The following is a 17938-nucleotide window of genomic DNA, read 5'->3' on the forward strand; positions in this document are numbered from 1 at the left end:
CGTCATGTGCTGTTTGGGGAGGGTTTTTTGGAAGGGACATCCTGCGTGACACTGCAGTGACTCTCCTAGATGGGCCCGGTGTTTGTGTCGGCCACTAGGGTCGCTTATCTTACTCACACAGCTACCTCATTGCGCCTCTTTTTTTCTTTGCGTCATGTGCTGTTTGGGGAGGGTTTTTTGGAAGGGACATCCTGCGTGACACTGCAGTGACACTCCTAGATGGGCCCGGTGTTTGTGTCGGCCACTAGGGTCGCTTATCTTACTCACACAGCTACCTCATTGCGCCTCTTTTTTTCTTTGCGTCATGTGCTGTTTGGGGAGGGTTTTTTGGAAGGGACATCCTGCGTGACACTGCAGTGACACTCCTAGATGGGCCCGGTGTTTGTGTCGGCCACTAGGGTCGCTTATCTTACTCACACAGCTACCTCATTGCGCCTCTTTTTTTCTTTGCGTCATGTGCTGTTTGGGGAGGGTTTTTTGGAAGGGACATCCTGCGTGACACTGCAGTAACACTCCTAGATGGGCCCGGTGTTTGTGTCGGCCACTAGGGTCGCTTATCTTACTCACACAGCTACCTCATTGCGTCTCTTTTTTTCTTTGCGTCATGTGCTGTTTGGGGAGGGTTTTTTGGAAGGGACATCCTGCGTGACACTGCAGTGACACTCCTAGATGGGCCCGGTGTTTGTGTCGGCCACTAGGGTCGCTTATCTTACTCACACAGCTACCTCATTGCGCCTCTTTTTTTCTTTGCGTCATGTGCTGTTTGGGGAGGGTTTTTTGGAAGGGACATCCTGCGTGACACTGCAGTGACACTCCTAGATGGGCCAGGTGTTTGTGTCAGCCACTAGGGTCGCTTAGCTTAGTCATCCAGCGACCTCGGTGCAAATTTTAGGACTAAAAATAATATTGTGAGGTGTGAGGTATTCAGAATAGACTGAAAATGAGTGGAAATGATGGTTTTTGAGGTTAATAATACTTTGGGATCAAAATGACCCCCAAATTCTATGATTTAAGCTGTTTTTTAGGTTTTTTGGAAAAAAACACCCGAATCCAAAACACACCCGAATCCGACAAAAAAAATTCGGTTAGGTTTTGCCAAAACGCGGTCGAACCCAAAACACGGCCGCGGAACCGAACCCAAAACCAAAACACAAAACCCAAAAAATTTCCGGCGCTCATCTCTATTTTAACACATGTATTAAATCTCTTTCTGGAGAGCTGAGGATAACATAAACATCATTGTGTTCTATGGAGATATGGAGTTGCAGTGCACATGGCCATTGACTGTCAGATGACTGTCAAAGACTGGAGTATGTAAAACATTCTCCACCATTAGATTTCTGGTCCCTCTGCTTCCTTGTTCCCTCCCCCAGTGCCTGCCGTGCAGCCAATCACTGCAGCCCAGCAGCACCAGGAAATGTAGAAAAGCAGCCCTCCGCTTCCCTGTATACAGCTGCAATGTTGCAATGGTCCAATATATTGGTCATGGATGTTTACAAGAATATATATTGTGACAGGAATCACATAAACCGGAGTAAAATTCAGCCACAACCCTGCAGTTTTACACCCATGTCCGATTATTGCTGTTTCTGTCACAATATATATATTTTTTAATAAAATCATGTTGGATATTGTTAAGATTCCAGCTTCCCTTCAGATACCACAATCTAGGACAGCCGGGGAATGGTTGTATGCACTTCGGTCACTCCCTGATAAAAACACAATTTCCCTGCCACCACGAAGGACACACATCTGGGACCCAGACCCTTCTTTCAGGAGCCATGCTGTTTATGTAACCAACTTGTTCTAACACAACTTGTCATTTAATTTCAACAATTGACTTATATAATTTGAAGATACAATGTTTTGTACAGAATAGCAATTTGTAGGTTATACATAGGAAAATATCATTTCATGATCTCTATGTCACAGATATATTTAAATAGATGTTCTTAACCTAATTTAATCTTAAAAAAATGACAATCTCTGAGCGGTTTTTGGATTTTTTTTTAGCCAGTTAAGTGGTTAAAAGGGTAAAGATGCAGATATCAGTCTATTTTAGTTTGCGAATGCAACACTAACAAATTTGCCAAAGTTCACACAGACAATGCCCTTCTCACAATGGAATCCATAGACACAGCACTGTAAAGCAGCAGCAGGACCGCTAACAGGGGGGTACTAGGGGCACAACTGTCCCGGACCCGGCCTCTCTGGCAGAGAGGGAAGGGCCCGAGCCACTCATGGTACTGTCCACCTGCTGATGTCCGTCCCCGTCCGTCCACCTGCAACACTCTATTGAAAATCTCCCTCTCAAAATGGCCGCCGCCTAAGAGGAGACAGTTATTAAAGATACTAGAGGAGGCGCTAGTATCTTTAATAACTGTCTCTCTGAGGTGGTGGTAATTTTGGGAGGGACATTTTCAATAGCTTGAAGCAGGCAGGCGGGAGCAGCGGCCCCCACCAAGACTGCAGACCCGCAGTGGCAACCGGGAGGTAGGTGATCCCCTCACAACAAGCAGAACCCCTGACAATGAGCAGGTACTGGCATAATTACTGTGTGGGCTTAATATGATGACAAGGGCATGAATGTGGGGGGCATAATACGTTGTCAGGGGCATTATTGTGTGGGGCATAATATCATGGCAGGGGCATAACTGTGGGGGAAGAATATGGTGTCAGGGGGGCATTACCGTGGGGACTTCATATGGTGTTGATCTGTATGTGCATAGGAATTTATATATATATATATATATATATATATAGCATGTAATGTCCGGCACTCCCCACAAGCAGCAAAAGCAATTCGCCGGGTGCCCTCCTCCTTGTTAAGTAAATATGCAGAGAGTTTCAGGCGGCACTCACGGACTCACTCACAAAAGACTGGGGACCCCCAAGTCTGCTTACAACGTTTCGGATTTATTATCCTTCGTCAGGTAACAATAAACAAGTCATAAAAGCTTACCTTTATACCAAAGTGCAAAACGTGAGAGTGTGATCGGTGCACGGCTCCCCCCTGTATTTCCGCTGACGTCATCACAATCAGACGGCGCCGGGCGGAAGCAGGAACACTGAGCTACGTGAAGTCAGTCACCATGGAAACTGTATACAAAAATCATATTACAGCGGTTACAGACACACAATACCAAGGGTTCAGAGACAACATTATACAAATAACAAAGTGTCATCATGATTCATAAAAAGCAATTCAAGGAGAGCATTTCATTTAGACCATGCGGGGCAATCGTGTTTAGGAGGTGGATCCATTTAGCTTCACACGGTAAAAGTGCTCTGGCTCTATCACCCCCCTTCTATCTTCACTGATATGGTCTAACATTTTATAACGCAGAGATGATAGAGTGTGCCCTCGGGTCTTGAAGTGTTTGGCGACCGGCTGGTCGACATTCTTGCCCTCTAAGATTGCTTGATGGCACTGCGATGCTGAGCCATCCGTTCTTTAAACTGGCAAACAGTCTTCCCTATATAATATAAGCTGCAGGGGCATTTAATACAATAGATAACTTATTTACTGGAGCAGGTGAGCACGTCTTAGTTTAATTCTTCTACCAGTATGTGGATGTACAATTTAATCCCCAGTCTCCAAATAGGAACACGTTGTACATCCAAGGCACTTGTAGTTGCCAGGTAAGCTTTTATGACTTGTTTATTGTTACCTGACGAAGGATAATGAATCCGAAACGTTGTAAGCAGACTTGGGGGTCCCCGGTCTTTTGTGAGTGAGTCCGTGAGTGCCGCCTGAAACTCTCTGCATATATATATATATATATATATAGCAATGTTTCCACAATGTGGAGAGTGCACTCACGCAGAAATACCAATCAGTCCATAAAAATGGAGAATTTTATTGGTCATCGAAAAAAGCCTTGGTGTCGACGTTTCGGTTCGATGACGAAGCTTTCTCAAGACCGGCAATGCGAGACAATTACATCACCATCATATAATAAGGCTGGTATAATGTCTAAAACAAGAACAAAAAAACACATTTAGAGGGCTCCGCCTCCCAGGCCATATAGCTATCAAAAATCTCAATTGAAAGCTCTTAGAGAAGAAAAAGAAGTTCTCGTGTGCATATACCCACATAATTACCCATCACCAACTGTATGCAGAAGAAAAAATAGAGACAATACAATGGCTAAATATAGAGCCTCCTTCACCCATAGCGTCACCATATCAAACCTCCGCATAGTACTACTCACCTAATCACACTTCCTCCAGATAAGCAGGTATGAAGCAAATCCTGTTTCACTTACAGAAATCCTGGAGTCCAAGTCATCCCTGTGCTGCATACCTATTGCCAGCAGCTGCACAACTATTTAAATACCCCGGACCGGAAGTCACCGGAAATTACAGGTGTAACTGCATTTCCGGTCCCTAAGTCGCTCAAATACCTAAATACGAACCTTCAGCACCTAACGAACAACAATCAGTATCCATCTGCGCAGCACTTAAAAAGCGTATTCACCTCAAAGCTCCAATTAGAACTGTTAAGCAGGGGAAGCAAATTGCCGCCGCCGGGAGGGACGCCGTGCGTTCCAACTAGTCGGAAGCATTGCGTTCCACCCGGCCGGAAGACTCGGGTGCGCTCGTGATATGGGCATTCGTCACATCCGGATTCAGCTCTACTAGCGAGGGCGGGGTATGCGTTCCACTCGTAACCACCATGACTACCGTTGCCAAGGGCATGCGTTTCATACCCCCGGAACAATACATAAACATCCACAGTGGTGCACTCACAGCTCAGCACTAGTTTATGGGGAAACAAAATTAGATACAAAATAGCGGAGGCGGATCATGATAGTTAGGTATACATAAATATAACCAGGGACGTGCTGTGAGCTAAATAGCTCAGGTGCCACTGGCTAGCACCAGAGCCAGATTTACATGTATTACCAGGTATGTCCCCTTTAAGCTGAGATGTCGGCACCTTAAGGATGGTGTTTGGAATACATTTCTGATTGGTTTGGATCATTTGACATTATGATTGTAGATGTTCGTGAACCTTAAACACATGATTTGACACTATGAGGAGTTTATACCTGTTACCTTCTTGCCATATATATTTTGGAGGAAGTGTGATTAGGTGAGTAGTACTATGCGGAGGTTTGATATGGTGACGCTATGGGTGAAGGAGGCTCTATATTTAGCCATTGTATTGTCTCTATTTTTTCTTCTGCATACAGTTGCTGATGGGTAATTATGTGGGTATATGCACACGAGAACTTCTTTTTCTTCTCTAAGAGCTTTCAATTGAGATTTTTGATTGCTATATGGCCTGGGAGGCGGAGCTCTCTAAATGTGTTTTTTTTTTGTTCTTGTTTTAGACATTATACCAGCCTTATTATATGATGTTGATGTAATTGTCTCGCATTGCCGGTCTTGAGAAAGGTTCGTCATCGAACCGAAACGTCGACACCAAGGCTTTTTTCGATGACCAATAAAATTCTTCATTTTTATGGACTGATTGGTATTTCTGCGTGAGTGCACTCTCCACATTGTGGAAACATTGCTATTTTAAGTGGACTGAAATGGTCTATTGGGAGCACCCGCTACGTTGAAACGATTGAGATGAGAGTGCAGGAATTACTGGGATATAGAGTCGAATCTACACATCGTGGATTGGATATCCTGACACCCATCCTGAACACAAGGACATTTATGTATATTTAAGGCTTTATTAGGCATCTTAACTGTTTGATATCTATAGGGCAGATCACTTTTGTTTTGTAAGCTGTTTTTCTGTGAATTATATTGTTACTGTATCCGTTGTTGGTAAACTCTTTAGAAAATGTCACAGAATGGGGTATATTTATTAGACGAAGGATTATTATCACAGGCTGAAGGGGGTACTGTATCATTTAAAGAAGAGGAGGTGGAAAAATTATTGTTTGATAAATTAGATTTTGATACTTTACCATCTGACACCCCGGTTGACATCTTCTATAGAGTTTTAAAACAGCGGCAGAGGGAGATTGACCTGACACTCCATGGTCAGTTCCTTTCTGAATACCATAGACGCAAGCAGTTACCAAGGGGTTTTAGAATAGCCAACATCCCCACGTTGGGAAGGAACAACCCTACCTTCTGCAGTAGATGGTGCGGAGTGCTCAACAAATGCTCCCTTGATCTTATGGCCCTTGTTATTGAGGAGGTAGGGCAGGAACTCAACAAAATCAAAATAGAGATTGAAACTACTAACATCACAGCTCACCCTACGTTACGGGATGATACATCCCAAAACTGGACTGATCGCCTACAAACCCAAATTGAAAATGATAAAAGAGAACTAATCTCATTTAAGCGTAAAAAATTATTGACGGTGACTAATGACTATTCAAACCATACTGTATACCGATGGTTACTTGGTAACAATTCTAGTGAAAGAAATAGTCGTCCACCTCGGAGACGTAGGGCCCCCCCTCCCCCTTCCAAAGGGAATTTGGCTCATCCGTCTCAACGTCGGACACTGAGTATGTCGAAGGGGCAGTGGATTCTGTGAATTTTTTAGATCCTGGGTCCGACAACCAGGTCGGACCTGGCAAGTTTCTAATAAGCGGCACCGACCGCACACGTGGAGGGGTGGGCACAAGACGAAGAGGTCATCCGAGACTGGGCTGGTTAACAAAACTGAGCTCCTGTGCACGGAGGAAGGGTGATATAGGAGGTGGCGCTATGCATCTTGTGAAGAAGGTCAAAGCTTTTGGGCCTGTTGGTGCTACGGATTGTCAAAGTCAAAAATATTACATAGAGAGACCATATAAACTGCACACATATAAGTCGCTATACTTGCAAATATGCGCAGCGAGCACAGCAATATATGGAAACACACGCATTTGCTCGGACATGGCACTGAGATGGATTCGGCGCTTGTTTCATACAGTACATGGTTATAATAATGAACAGCACCAGACATCATGAAGATTTAGAATTGGCTAATGAATTAATGTCATGGATGTGTATCATTCGAACCGAACCAGATAAACACATCATGTTTGGTATTGAAGCAAGCAGAATGAGGTGTGGGTTAGTTTGAGGCCTGTTGTGTTGTTGTGGGACATTGCAGCGGATAGATATGATTATATGTATAAAAGCTAAGATCATATTGTTAGAACAATGGATGCTCAAGACAACCTTTTACTAAGTTTTCAGGGCTGAACCTGATTAGCATATACAAAGAGAATAGTGACTCAATACAAAGGAGAAAGAAAGACCCCTCCCCCAGGTACTGGTCAAACAGGAAGGTAGTGGTCAGGTGTGGCCTCAGAGAACAGATGTAATGTAGCTACACTCACACACACACACACAGCTACCTGGCACCCAGCAGCATGGCGGCTAAATCCCCAGGACATCCTCCAAACTAAAGGCTAAGTATTGAACTTCACATGGCTAGATAAGGAAACAGACAGATTGCTTTCTGGTTTAAATAGGATATTGTAACTTGGTTGTGTGATTGTTGGGTGTTTGTGGATACTCTGTGAAGTCTGTGATGGATTGGAACAGTATACCATCTGTAGCATAGTATTTGTGGTATTTGTTTGCCTATGGAGATTTAAAATAGATTGTGCTGGTTAGTTATACTATATATCCTGTTAATCATAAATACCACCATGCAGTTACGTTTGTGTTAATTACATTGTGATCTGGTCTTGTGATGAATATGCTCTGGTTATTGAGATACTGAAGTTGTTTGGGATGTGAAATTATGAGATGGTTCTAGGAAGTTGGATTACATTGTGAAAGGTGATTTAGATGGTTTGGAATTGTAAAATCAGAACATATGCATTGTTTTGAGGCTTGGACATTTTGGAATAACATGGAGTCTTGTGTCTCCTGCTATGTGATTGTGGTGTAGTTGAGAGTGCCATGTGTTTGGACCTGCAAATCTAAAATGGCTGCTGCTGGATGTCTTCCCCTCCCCCTTTCAGCCATGTGGTGTGGTCTTTGGAATCAAGTGGAGGTTTCCCAAAATGGAGTCTAGCTTCTGTCCCATGATATAGGGACAGCCAGTATGAGTAAGCCCAAGTATTTCATCAGCATTGACTAACTGCGCAGCGATTGTTCCTCACACGTGTAAGCTTCTCTGCAATCATGTTGTCTTACTGTGAGCCATTTCTCTCATATCTCTCTCTCTCTCTCTCTCTCTCTCTCTCCCTTCTCTTTTCTCCCATATCTCCCCTTTGACTAGTATTGTATTGTATTGTATTAGATTGGTATTGTATTGTATTTCTAGTGTAGCTATTTTGGTTAGGAAGTATCTGTTATATTGTAGTGTATCATTTGTACTGTTATTCCCTTTTACAAGTATATTAGATATAATACAGTTAATAGGCTTTGGACCCTAAACCAGTATCTGTGTATTTTCTCATAGTGTTGTGTTCACTTGAGCGTCAGTGACGCTCAAGCAGCTTTGTAGTTAGACAGGGTACACAAAGTTGCACTTACACCCTGTATTCACATTAAGGTATTCTGTGTATTACATTGATAAAAGGTTTAGACATAAAGGTATAGCGTTGTGAGCGTCTGCGCCGCTGGTGATCTCCTCGTGGTCTCGAGCGTCCGCTACGCCATAGCGAATCAGTACTCTAGTCATAGCCAACAACGTGCTGTCCTGTGATCTCTGGGCCGTGAGCGAACGTGACGCGTGAGCGTCTCGCCTACGGCTGAGCGATCGTTACGCAACCAGCGTACCCATACGGTACTTCTTAAGTAAACAGCGTACAGTGTTCTTAGACTTCATAAAGGGTTGTTTATACGACAAAGGAATTTAGCACTGTCAATTGGGGGCCGTCCAGTCCTTCACATATCTCTGCTAGGTAATATCAGCAGACATTATCCATCAGCAAAGGGCGGGATCATATTCCTTGCAGTGCTGATTGGATAAGCGTCTGTTTCGCTTAGTAAAGGGTGCTGAGGGAATCCGGGACCGGAGGTAAGAACAGTACGCTATTGTCTTTGAAAATCTGGTTTTTATTTCAATTTGGTGCCAACTACACACTCAGGCCTAGAATAACTTTAGGAGTTTTGAATGATGACTTTCTTTGTGACAAGAGGCCGCATGGTCTGTCCACCATTTTGTGTGACCCTCATGGAGGTGGAAGGGGGAGGAGCAGCGGCCATTTTGGGAAGGTCAAATTTTTTTTTTTTTTCTGAGCGGCTGGTTTTCAGTTGACTCAGGAAACAATCAGCCATCCACTGTCAAAAAGAAATCATCATTTAATGAGTTTTTTTTTTAATGCATTTATTTAATCTATATCATAGTCAATCATAAGTAATAGTGATTGGTACTTATATGTAATATCTATATGCGTGTGCTTACATCAATGTATGTTATTAGATTAAATTTAGAATTGCATTTTCATCTGTGTAAGTTTCACATCTCACCTTCCTGTTTGCCATTTGCATTGATAACGTGCTGAGAAAATTTGCTGCTATAAAAAAAAAAAAAAAGGTAAGGGAGTAACTGAAAAAAAAAAAAAAAAACAAGCACACAGCATAGAAGATACTGTGTGGTGTTTGGTAAGCGTTTATATAGTGAAATATCGCTTATAGTAAGGCGATACAGAAGCCACAAGACAATAGCACACATTTGTTCAGTTTCCAAAATTTAGTTTAAATACCTTACTTTACTGTAACGCCTCTGGGGAGAGCTATCAGACTACGGGAAATGATTTTTCTGATCAGAAAACTATAAGAATGATAGTGGGTTGAAAACGGTATGAGTGTATTGAATCCCGCTTTGTGGACTTTGTGATCTATGTGATAAAACGGTATTGAATTCCGCTTTGTGGACTTTGTGATCTGTGTGATCTATGTGGAACGTGATGAGCACGATCTGAGTGAAAACGTGCAACAGAGTGTGATAAAGTTTTCGTTGTATTACGCTCTGGCTGTTTTGGAGCACAGTAGGGAGACTCCAATGATCCTACCATTTATGGGCAACAAGTGTCTATAAGTGGTACGATTGGACCGCACGGTTGTATGTGTGACCAATAACGCAACGTGATATGAGGTCGTATATCCATGCGTAAATCTTGCCCTCATACGTGTTGTAGGGAGCACATGCAAGCGTGATTTGTGTAAAAGAAAAAGGAAGGGAATTTTCTCAGGAAAATCTCTAGAGATAGGGCCTGCAACGGCTACACGTGTCTGCTAGAAGGCGGAACGGGGATACCCGGAGCAGAAGAAGTTCAGTGGAAGAGCTTTAAGGATTTCCAACGAAGTTCTGTGTTTGGTGCATTTTAGGAAGTTTTTCTGTGTTAAAAAGGTCCACAATGGCAGCCAAGTGCACAACACAGAGACGGTCGGAGGTCAGGATTCAGACTCCAGAGGCTTGTAGACCCCGAGGGTCTGCTCGGTTAGTAATGTGGAGGAGGTATGGTCCCCACACTGAGACCTTTTGTGATGAATGGACACGAATGACTGCAGGGGATAAGGCACCATTTCCCGGGATAGGTAGTTTTGACTTAGAGGTGTTGCATAATTTAAGGCAAAGGATCAGTCTCATAAAATCCTGGAAACAACGAGTTAAACATGATGATTGTTTGCAGTTATGGCAACAGGAAAGTGAAATGCAAAGAAATGTAACTTACATATCTAACTTTCATCTTGAGAGGAGAGACATGGCATTGAAGAGGATTATGGTTGCAGAGAAATGGCACAATGTTGTACGATAAAAATGCACTTAGTAACTGTATTAAGAATGAAAGTGTTAAATGTAATAATGTTTATGAAAATGAAAGTGTAAAAAATTACAAATGTTAACCTGTGCAAGTCGCACCCCATGTTAAACTTCCCTCAGGATTACCAACAAGAAAGTGAGCCCAGAACGATGTCGGCACCTCTTCCAGAAGCCATCCTACAAGACATCCAGGTGGACGCGACCAAATTGGTAAAGGCAATAATCAAACCCCCTAACGGAGGGTCAGGTGAGGTCGTGTCCACAGGTACGTACAATGTTTTATATCACGCACAAACAAATGTACCCCATATTGTAAGACCAAAACAAGGTGATGTGATTGAGTTTAGTCCTGTCAGGGTGATCACAGTCCCCAATGGGAAGACTGATGATCAGGGAACCATTCCCGTCAAGGACAGTGCAATGCGCCATCCCTGGTCCCGGACAGAATTGAGATCAATCATGTCTGATTACCCAGATCCTAGGAAAGATCTAACTGTATGATCAAAGATTCACAGAAGGTATATCAACTCCCTAGACAACGACATAATCATGGTATCCAAGGAATCAGGTAGGTACAGGGAAAGCGGTTGATGGTGATGAGCATCCAAGCGTTTGAGGAGGCATCAAATCAGCCAAGACCCCAGTTCACTGACACTTGGAGAAAGCCAAGGATCTGTTACCATTGTAGAAGAGAAGGGCATTATGCCAACAACTGTAATAACCCACATAAAGTTAGACCCCCTAGACCAAGAAATGAGCAAAATTACAACACACACCATTATAATCAGAGATCAGATAGGAAGAATTTTGGGCCACACCCATAATATATAGTCAGGAAAGGTGATCATTAGGACTGATGGTAAGCCTGAGGTAACGGTTAATAAAGTGGGAGGTCATTCACTGAAGACACCGGAATGACCAGGTGAAACGTTGTAAATGTATCTGTGAAATGTTTTTTTTCTCTCTCTCTCTCGCTATCCCCATCTCTGACGATTATTGGTAAGAATTCAAACATTGCATATCCACTTGGTCCTTGCAGAAGTCTACCAAACCCCAGCATGACCTCCGCCACAATGTATTTCTGGCCAGATACAGACAGTGGAGTAATGCAGGTGCTGGTGGGGAGGGACTGCTCAAGGAGACCATTAGACACGTAGCTATGACAGCCTGATAACCTGACAATGTTTTTCTAATGCTAACAATGTTTTCTTAATGTTGACAATGTTTAAAAATGCTTTGTTTCTCTTTTCTTATTGATGGTTATTGTCGAGTTATGTAATGTATATATGCACATGAATTGTTCTCTATCTCTTTTGTTTTTTTTGTTGTCTCTCTCTTCCCACTCATGTTTCCATGGTTTAAAGATGCTATGTCACCCCTCAGTTGGACCAATGGTAATGCCAGATTTTTGCTCCTTACAGAAAGATCGCCGGTTAGGAAGGAATATTGCATCACCAGAATGTTCGTTTGGAAGACTGAGAGACAGCACCTTTGAGAGGACAGCAGAACAAGAAGAACAACAAGACGAGAGAACTTATTATCGTAACAAGTTCTCTCCCCCTCAAACTGATTTCTTATACCCCCTTTACAAATTTCTTCTTTTCTCCTCCTGTAAGATGGACTTGCCCCAAGAGACTGTGATATGGATTTTCCTGTTGACCATGATGTTGACCAGAGCAGTCTGTTTCGGTGAGAGTACCAGCGAGGTCGAGAAAGGATCCAGAAAGGTCCTGATGACTGAGACGGAGGTGTAAATTTCCAATAGCAACCCAATCACCAAGCAAAGGCGAGTACCGGGCACGATCTAACAACCATGTTATCTGTAAACATTTTCTTTGAAGGATTGTTAGTTAAAAAAAGAAAACTGTATCTGTAGGCTCTGTAACTATAATGCCAATCCAGTTTTAATATCCATATGGACCGGCATCCATTGAGTGACTATCACTCTTTAGTGGGTAATGTGTTAAACAAAACAGATTGTTGGGTATGCTCTCAAGTACCTCAGGGTCATAGCAAATCAGGGCTAGTACCATTTCCTTTAACGTTAGGGGAGGTACTTGAGCTAAAGGGTGGGAGACCGGTGGACAGGAGGTTTAATATCTCCAGCCCTCCTAGTTTGAAGCTCCACCAATACCATGTGGATAGGTCCCTATTATGTTTTAACATCTCCAATCCCCGAAAGCCGGGAAATTGGGAAGTGACATGGAGCAACCTTACCATGACCTTTTCGCATAGAGCAGATAGAATGCCTACAGATACAGAGCTTGTACGCCACATAGCCAGTAGAGGAAAATCTTTCCGGTATAGGTATACCTTAGGAAATAGGATTACGAGAGTTGGAGAAGTATCACCAGGATACTGTGCACATATCGTACAAACTGATACGTGTACTAAACAGATGGGAGAATTAGGGTTAGGAGAGTTCACATGGAAAATGTGTAACATGGTAATGACATATTCCGTCCCATATGTTCTCCCCGATGATGCATATTTCATATGCGGGAGAAAGGCGTACAAGTGGCTTGCCCCAAACTCTGAAGGATTGTGTTATATTGGAAAAGTATTGCCTGAAGTGATGACTGTTACACATGACAAAATGAAGGACATACACCGTGGTGCCCAAGCTCCTTATACTCACACTCATTACGAGCACCGAGTTAAAAGACAACTGTCAGAAAGGTTAGAGCATCCGGCCTCTGATCTTATCCATGAATCCACCGGGATTCAGGTTCTGGTAGCGTTAGATTTCACTCGCACCGCTCGAGGAGTGATGAATTATAGATACATTTCCGCACTCGCCAATTTGTTAGATAATATCACTGAAATGTATGATGACACGTTCAGATACACTGGAAGAGAACTTCAAGCGTACAAAACAGAACTAGTTCAGCATAGGATGGTTCTTAATTATCTTACAGCAGTAACAGGCGGATATTGTGTTACATTGGCAACACAGTACGGCATAAAGTGTTGCACGTATATCACAAATAGCACCGAGGATCCGGTAGAGGTCATAGACCAAAAGATGGACGACATTCTCCAATTGAAGTGGGAATTTCGCCGAAAACACAATCTCACCCTTGCTGCTGTAGGTAATGAGCTGACTGGTTGGGTGTCATGGTTGAACCCGCGAAATTGGTTCTCCGGTTTAGGAGACTGGGCTCAAGGAGTCATAATGGATGTTGGAAAGTTTCTACTATGTATCTTGGGTGTCGTTATATCGATTGGATTGATATTTAGATGCGGGCAGGCTTTAATGAAGTGCAAACAAAGTACAAGAGTGATGAGTTTGAGGAGCGAGGAAACTGTAATTAACCTGGATTTGGTATATGACCCAATGATAGAAACCATGATGTGATGAAAATGCGATTATACGGTCCGTTTCTTTCACCTGTTTTTCTGCTTTTCTCCAAGATACAAAGACCCCTTGGACGAGGAAGTTGACGAGACGCTATACAGACAACAGACAAGCACCAAAGATGAAGTTTTGACAACCTATGATATGGACACTTGATGAACTTTGCCATGGATCCCCAGTTTCCCTAGTATTTTTAAACTCACGCTAGCCCAACATTTTTGTAAATCTGATGGCACTGACAAAGCTATTTGCTCATGCCCAAGGAGCAATACAGCGCAAAGAAGACGACTCTCAACAGATACCGAACAAAAACTTCAACAACAGATGTACATTTCCCTGACATAGAATACCACCGCATTTACCGTAATTATGTCTTTTCTTCATTTCTACAACCCTCAGGTAATGACACACATAGTCGATAGGGAATACAGGCTCAGATATCAGCAACCACATACTTCCCCCATTCATGTATCATCAACTAAAATGTGCTCCCCATTTTGTTAAAAATCCGAAAAGAGCTCGGTAAAGTTTGACAGCCCATCCACAGACCTGTACCACAGGATAAGAAGGAATTCAAATGTATACTTCGCAATACCTCGAAGCTTGATGTACAACACGTACGGCACGATGATACATGACCCCCCAAACATGGATTCATACACACATGCTTCTGCTATCACACTAGGTCATACCCTCTTCACACATTCTCCTCTCTCCTCCCTTACCCAACCATGGAAATGTATTAACCCCTGACATATATTTTTCTCTTTTTGAAATGTTTTAGGAAGTGGCAGTTATTGGTGACTGCCAAAGGGTGGACTGTCAGAGTCAAAAATATTACATAGAGAGACCATATAAACTGCACACATATAAGTCGCTATACTTGCAAATATGCGCAGCGAGCACAGCAATATATGGAAACACACGCATTTGCTCGGACATGGCACTGAGATGGATTCGGCGCTTGTTTCATACAGTACATGGTTATAATAATGAACAGCACCAGACATCATGAAGATTTAGAATTGGCTAATGAATTAATGTCATGGATGTGTATCATTCGAACCGAACCAGATAAACACATCATGTTTGGTATTGAAGCAAGCAGAATGAGGTGTGGGTTAGTTTGAGGCCTGTTGTGTTGTTGTGGGACATTGCAGCGGATAGATATGATTATATGTATAAAAGCTAAGATCATATTGTTAGAACAATGGATGCTCAAGACAACCTTTTACTAAGTTTTCAGGGCTGAACCTGATTAGCATATACAAAGAGAATAGTGACTCAATACAAAGGAGAAAGAAAGACCCCTCCCCCAGGTACTGGTCAAACAGGAAGGTAGTGGTCAGGTGTGGCCTCAGAGAACAGATGTAATGTAGCTACACTCACACACACACACACAGCTACCTGGCACCCAGCAGCATGGCGGCTAAATCCCCAGGACATCCTCCAAACTAAAGGCTAAGTATTGAACTTCACATGGCTAGATAAGGAAACAGACAGATTGCTTTCTGGTTTAAATAGGATATTGTAACTTGGTTGTGTGATTGTTGGGTGTTTGTGGATACTCTGTGAAGTCTGTGATGGATTGGAACAGTATACCATCTGTAGCATAGTATTTGTGGTATTTGTTTGCCTATGGAGATTTAAAATAGATTGTGCTGGTTAGTTATACTATATATCCTGTTAATCATAAATACCACCATGCAGTTACGTTTGTGTTAATTACATTGTGATCTGGTCTTGTGATGAATATGCTCTGGTTATTGAGATACTGAAGTTGTTTGGGATGTGAAATTATGAGATGGTTCTAGGAAGTTGGATTACATTGTGAAAGGTGATTTAGATGGTTTGGAATTGTAAAATCAGAACATATGCATTGTTTTGAGGCTTGGACATTTTGGAATAACATGGAGTCTTGTGTCTCCTGCTATGTGATTGTGGTGTAGTTGAGAGTGCCATGTGTTTGGACCTGCAAATCTAAAATGGCTGCTGCTGGATGTCTTCCCCTCCCCCTTTCAGCCATGTGGTGTGGTCTTTGGAATCAAGTGGAGGTTTCCCAAAATGGAGTCTAGCTTCTGTCCCATGATATAGGGACAGCCAGTATGAGTAAGCCCAAGTATTTCATCAGCATTGACTAACTGCGCAGCGATTGTTCCTCACATGTGTAAGCTTCTCTGCAATCATGTTGTCTTACTGTGAGCCATTTCTCTCATATCTCTCTCTCTCTCTCTCTCTCTCTCTCTCTCTCTCTCTCTTCTCTTTTCTCCCATATCTCCCCTTTGACTAGTATTGTATTGTATTGTATTAGATTGGTATTGTATTGTATTTCTAGTGTAGCTATTTTAGTTAGGAAGTATCTGTTATATTGTAGTGTATCATTTGTACTGTTATTCCCTTTTACAAGTATATTAGATATAATACAGTTAATAGGCTTTGGACCCTAAACCAGTATCTGTGTATTTTCTCATAGTGTTGTGTTCACTTGAGCGTCAGTGACGCTCAAGCAGCTTTGTAGTTAGACAGGGTACACAAAGTTGCACTTACACCCTGTATTCACATTAAGGTATTCTGTGTATTACATTGATAAAAGGTTTAGACATAAAGGTATAGCGTTGTGAGCGTCTGCGCCGCTGGTGATCTCCTCGTGGTCTCGAGCGTCCGCTACGCCATAGCGAATCAGTACTCTAGTCATAGCCAACAACGTGCTGTCCTGTGATCTCTGGGCCGTGAGCGAACGTGACGCGTGAGCGTCTCGCCTATGGCTGAGCGATCGTTACGCAACCAGCGTACCCATACGGTACTTCTTAAGTAAACAGCGTACAGTGTTCTTAGACTTCATAAAGGGTTGTTTATACGACAAAGGAATTTAGCACTGTCAGGATCAAGATCCTACTCTACACCCCCAATGTCTATCCTTGTGGAGCCCAGTGTACCTCGCAGAAAGAGTTTTAACAAAGGTAAGTTCTTACCATAAAACTCGTTTTTTGGCTGCCCCCAGTCTAGTCAGAGGTGTATGTGTGTGGGGGGACAGGAATGTGAGCGGTGTGAAGTTGTGGCTCTCCCACATGCTATACGGTGACACTATTACCAGCATTGTAAAGCGGGGGACAAGGCCATAATGAGTGACACAGTTCAGTGCTTGCCTACTCTCCTGGGAACCTTCAGATGACTCCCTGAAAAACTCATTAAATTTTTTTGCAACAAGTACCAGTTTGAAACCACCTCCTCATAAAATGAACCATGTTTGTTTAGCACGAATAGACGGAGCCGGAGGGCATGTTCGCATGTGATGCAACCGTGTTAGTGAATGTCCGTCTGGGTATGGTTACATTCTACACAACTGTACTAATTAAATGGTTAATAAGCCACCCAATACTGCAATCTAATAATTATTGTTGAATTTACTATTCCTTTAAGGATTACATTTTTAAATGCATGTAATAAATTTGCATTTGCTACTGTACCTTTCTTTGGTAAAACATTCCACAGTAAGACTACCCTTACAGTATAGAATTCCTTTCTGTGCTGATGATGAAAATATCTTTCATCTAGTCAAGATGGATATCCCAATGTCTCCTGCAGTAATAGGAATGAAGAGATAATTCTTAATATATTTCTATAAACTATAAGTAAGTATGCATACTAACTACAGCAGATTACTTGACTAGGGGGTCTATGTACTAAGGGGATGTAGTCACGATCCTGACGGTCAGCATACCGATGCCAGGATCCCAGCCGCCAGAATGCTGGCAGCGGGCCAAGAGCTATTCCCACTCGTGGGTGTCCACCACACCCATAGAGTGGGAATAGAACCTGTGGTGAGCGGAGCAAACCACCGAACCCGCAAGAGGGTTTGTTGCGCTCGCCCCCCTGCTGCCATTCTG

The 17938-nt window shown here is 42.8% G+C and overlaps 1 protein-coding gene and 1 long non-coding RNA gene across 8 annotated transcripts in view; one reads left to right on the forward strand and one right to left on the reverse strand.

Annotated features, from left to right (window-relative positions):
- Nucleotides 1-4350, reverse strand: part of LOC134957922 (uncharacterized) — a 119735-nt gene extending 115385 nt beyond the window's left edge. For 3 of the 5 annotated variants that reach the window (XR_010186800.1, XR_010186798.1, XR_010186799.1), the window contains exons 1-3: nucleotides 4215-4344; nucleotides 3672-3976; nucleotides 2963-3099 (exon numbers count right to left, since the gene is read on the reverse strand). This is a non-coding gene — a long non-coding RNA (uncharacterized LOC134957922). Of the gene's footprint in view, nucleotides 1-2962; nucleotides 3100-3671; nucleotides 3977-4214 lie in introns of all 5 variants that reach the window. The other 2 variants (XR_010186797.1, XR_010186796.1) reach the window with 2 other exon arrangements.
- A 13240-nt stretch (nucleotides 4351-17590) lies between these two features.
- The window catches only part of LOC134957920 (uncharacterized), a 151155-nt gene continuing 150807 nt past the window's right edge, over nucleotides 17591-17938 (forward strand). For 2 of the 3 annotated variants that reach the window (XM_063940161.1, XM_063940163.1), the window contains exon 1: nucleotides 17591-17683. In XM_063940161.1, coding sequence (XP_063796231.1) covers nucleotide 17683 — 1 coding nt within the window. In that variant the 5' untranslated portion in view covers nucleotides 17591-17682. The remainder of the gene's footprint in view (nucleotides 17684-17938) is intronic. The other variant, XM_063940162.1, reaches the window with a different exon arrangement.

The sequence above is a fragment of the Pseudophryne corroboree genome, chromosome 9, assembly GCF_028390025.1.
Source record: "Pseudophryne corroboree isolate aPseCor3 chromosome 9, aPseCor3.hap2, whole genome shotgun sequence".
Classification (NCBI taxonomy): Eukaryota; Metazoa; Chordata; class Amphibia; order Anura; family Myobatrachidae; genus Pseudophryne; species Pseudophryne corroboree.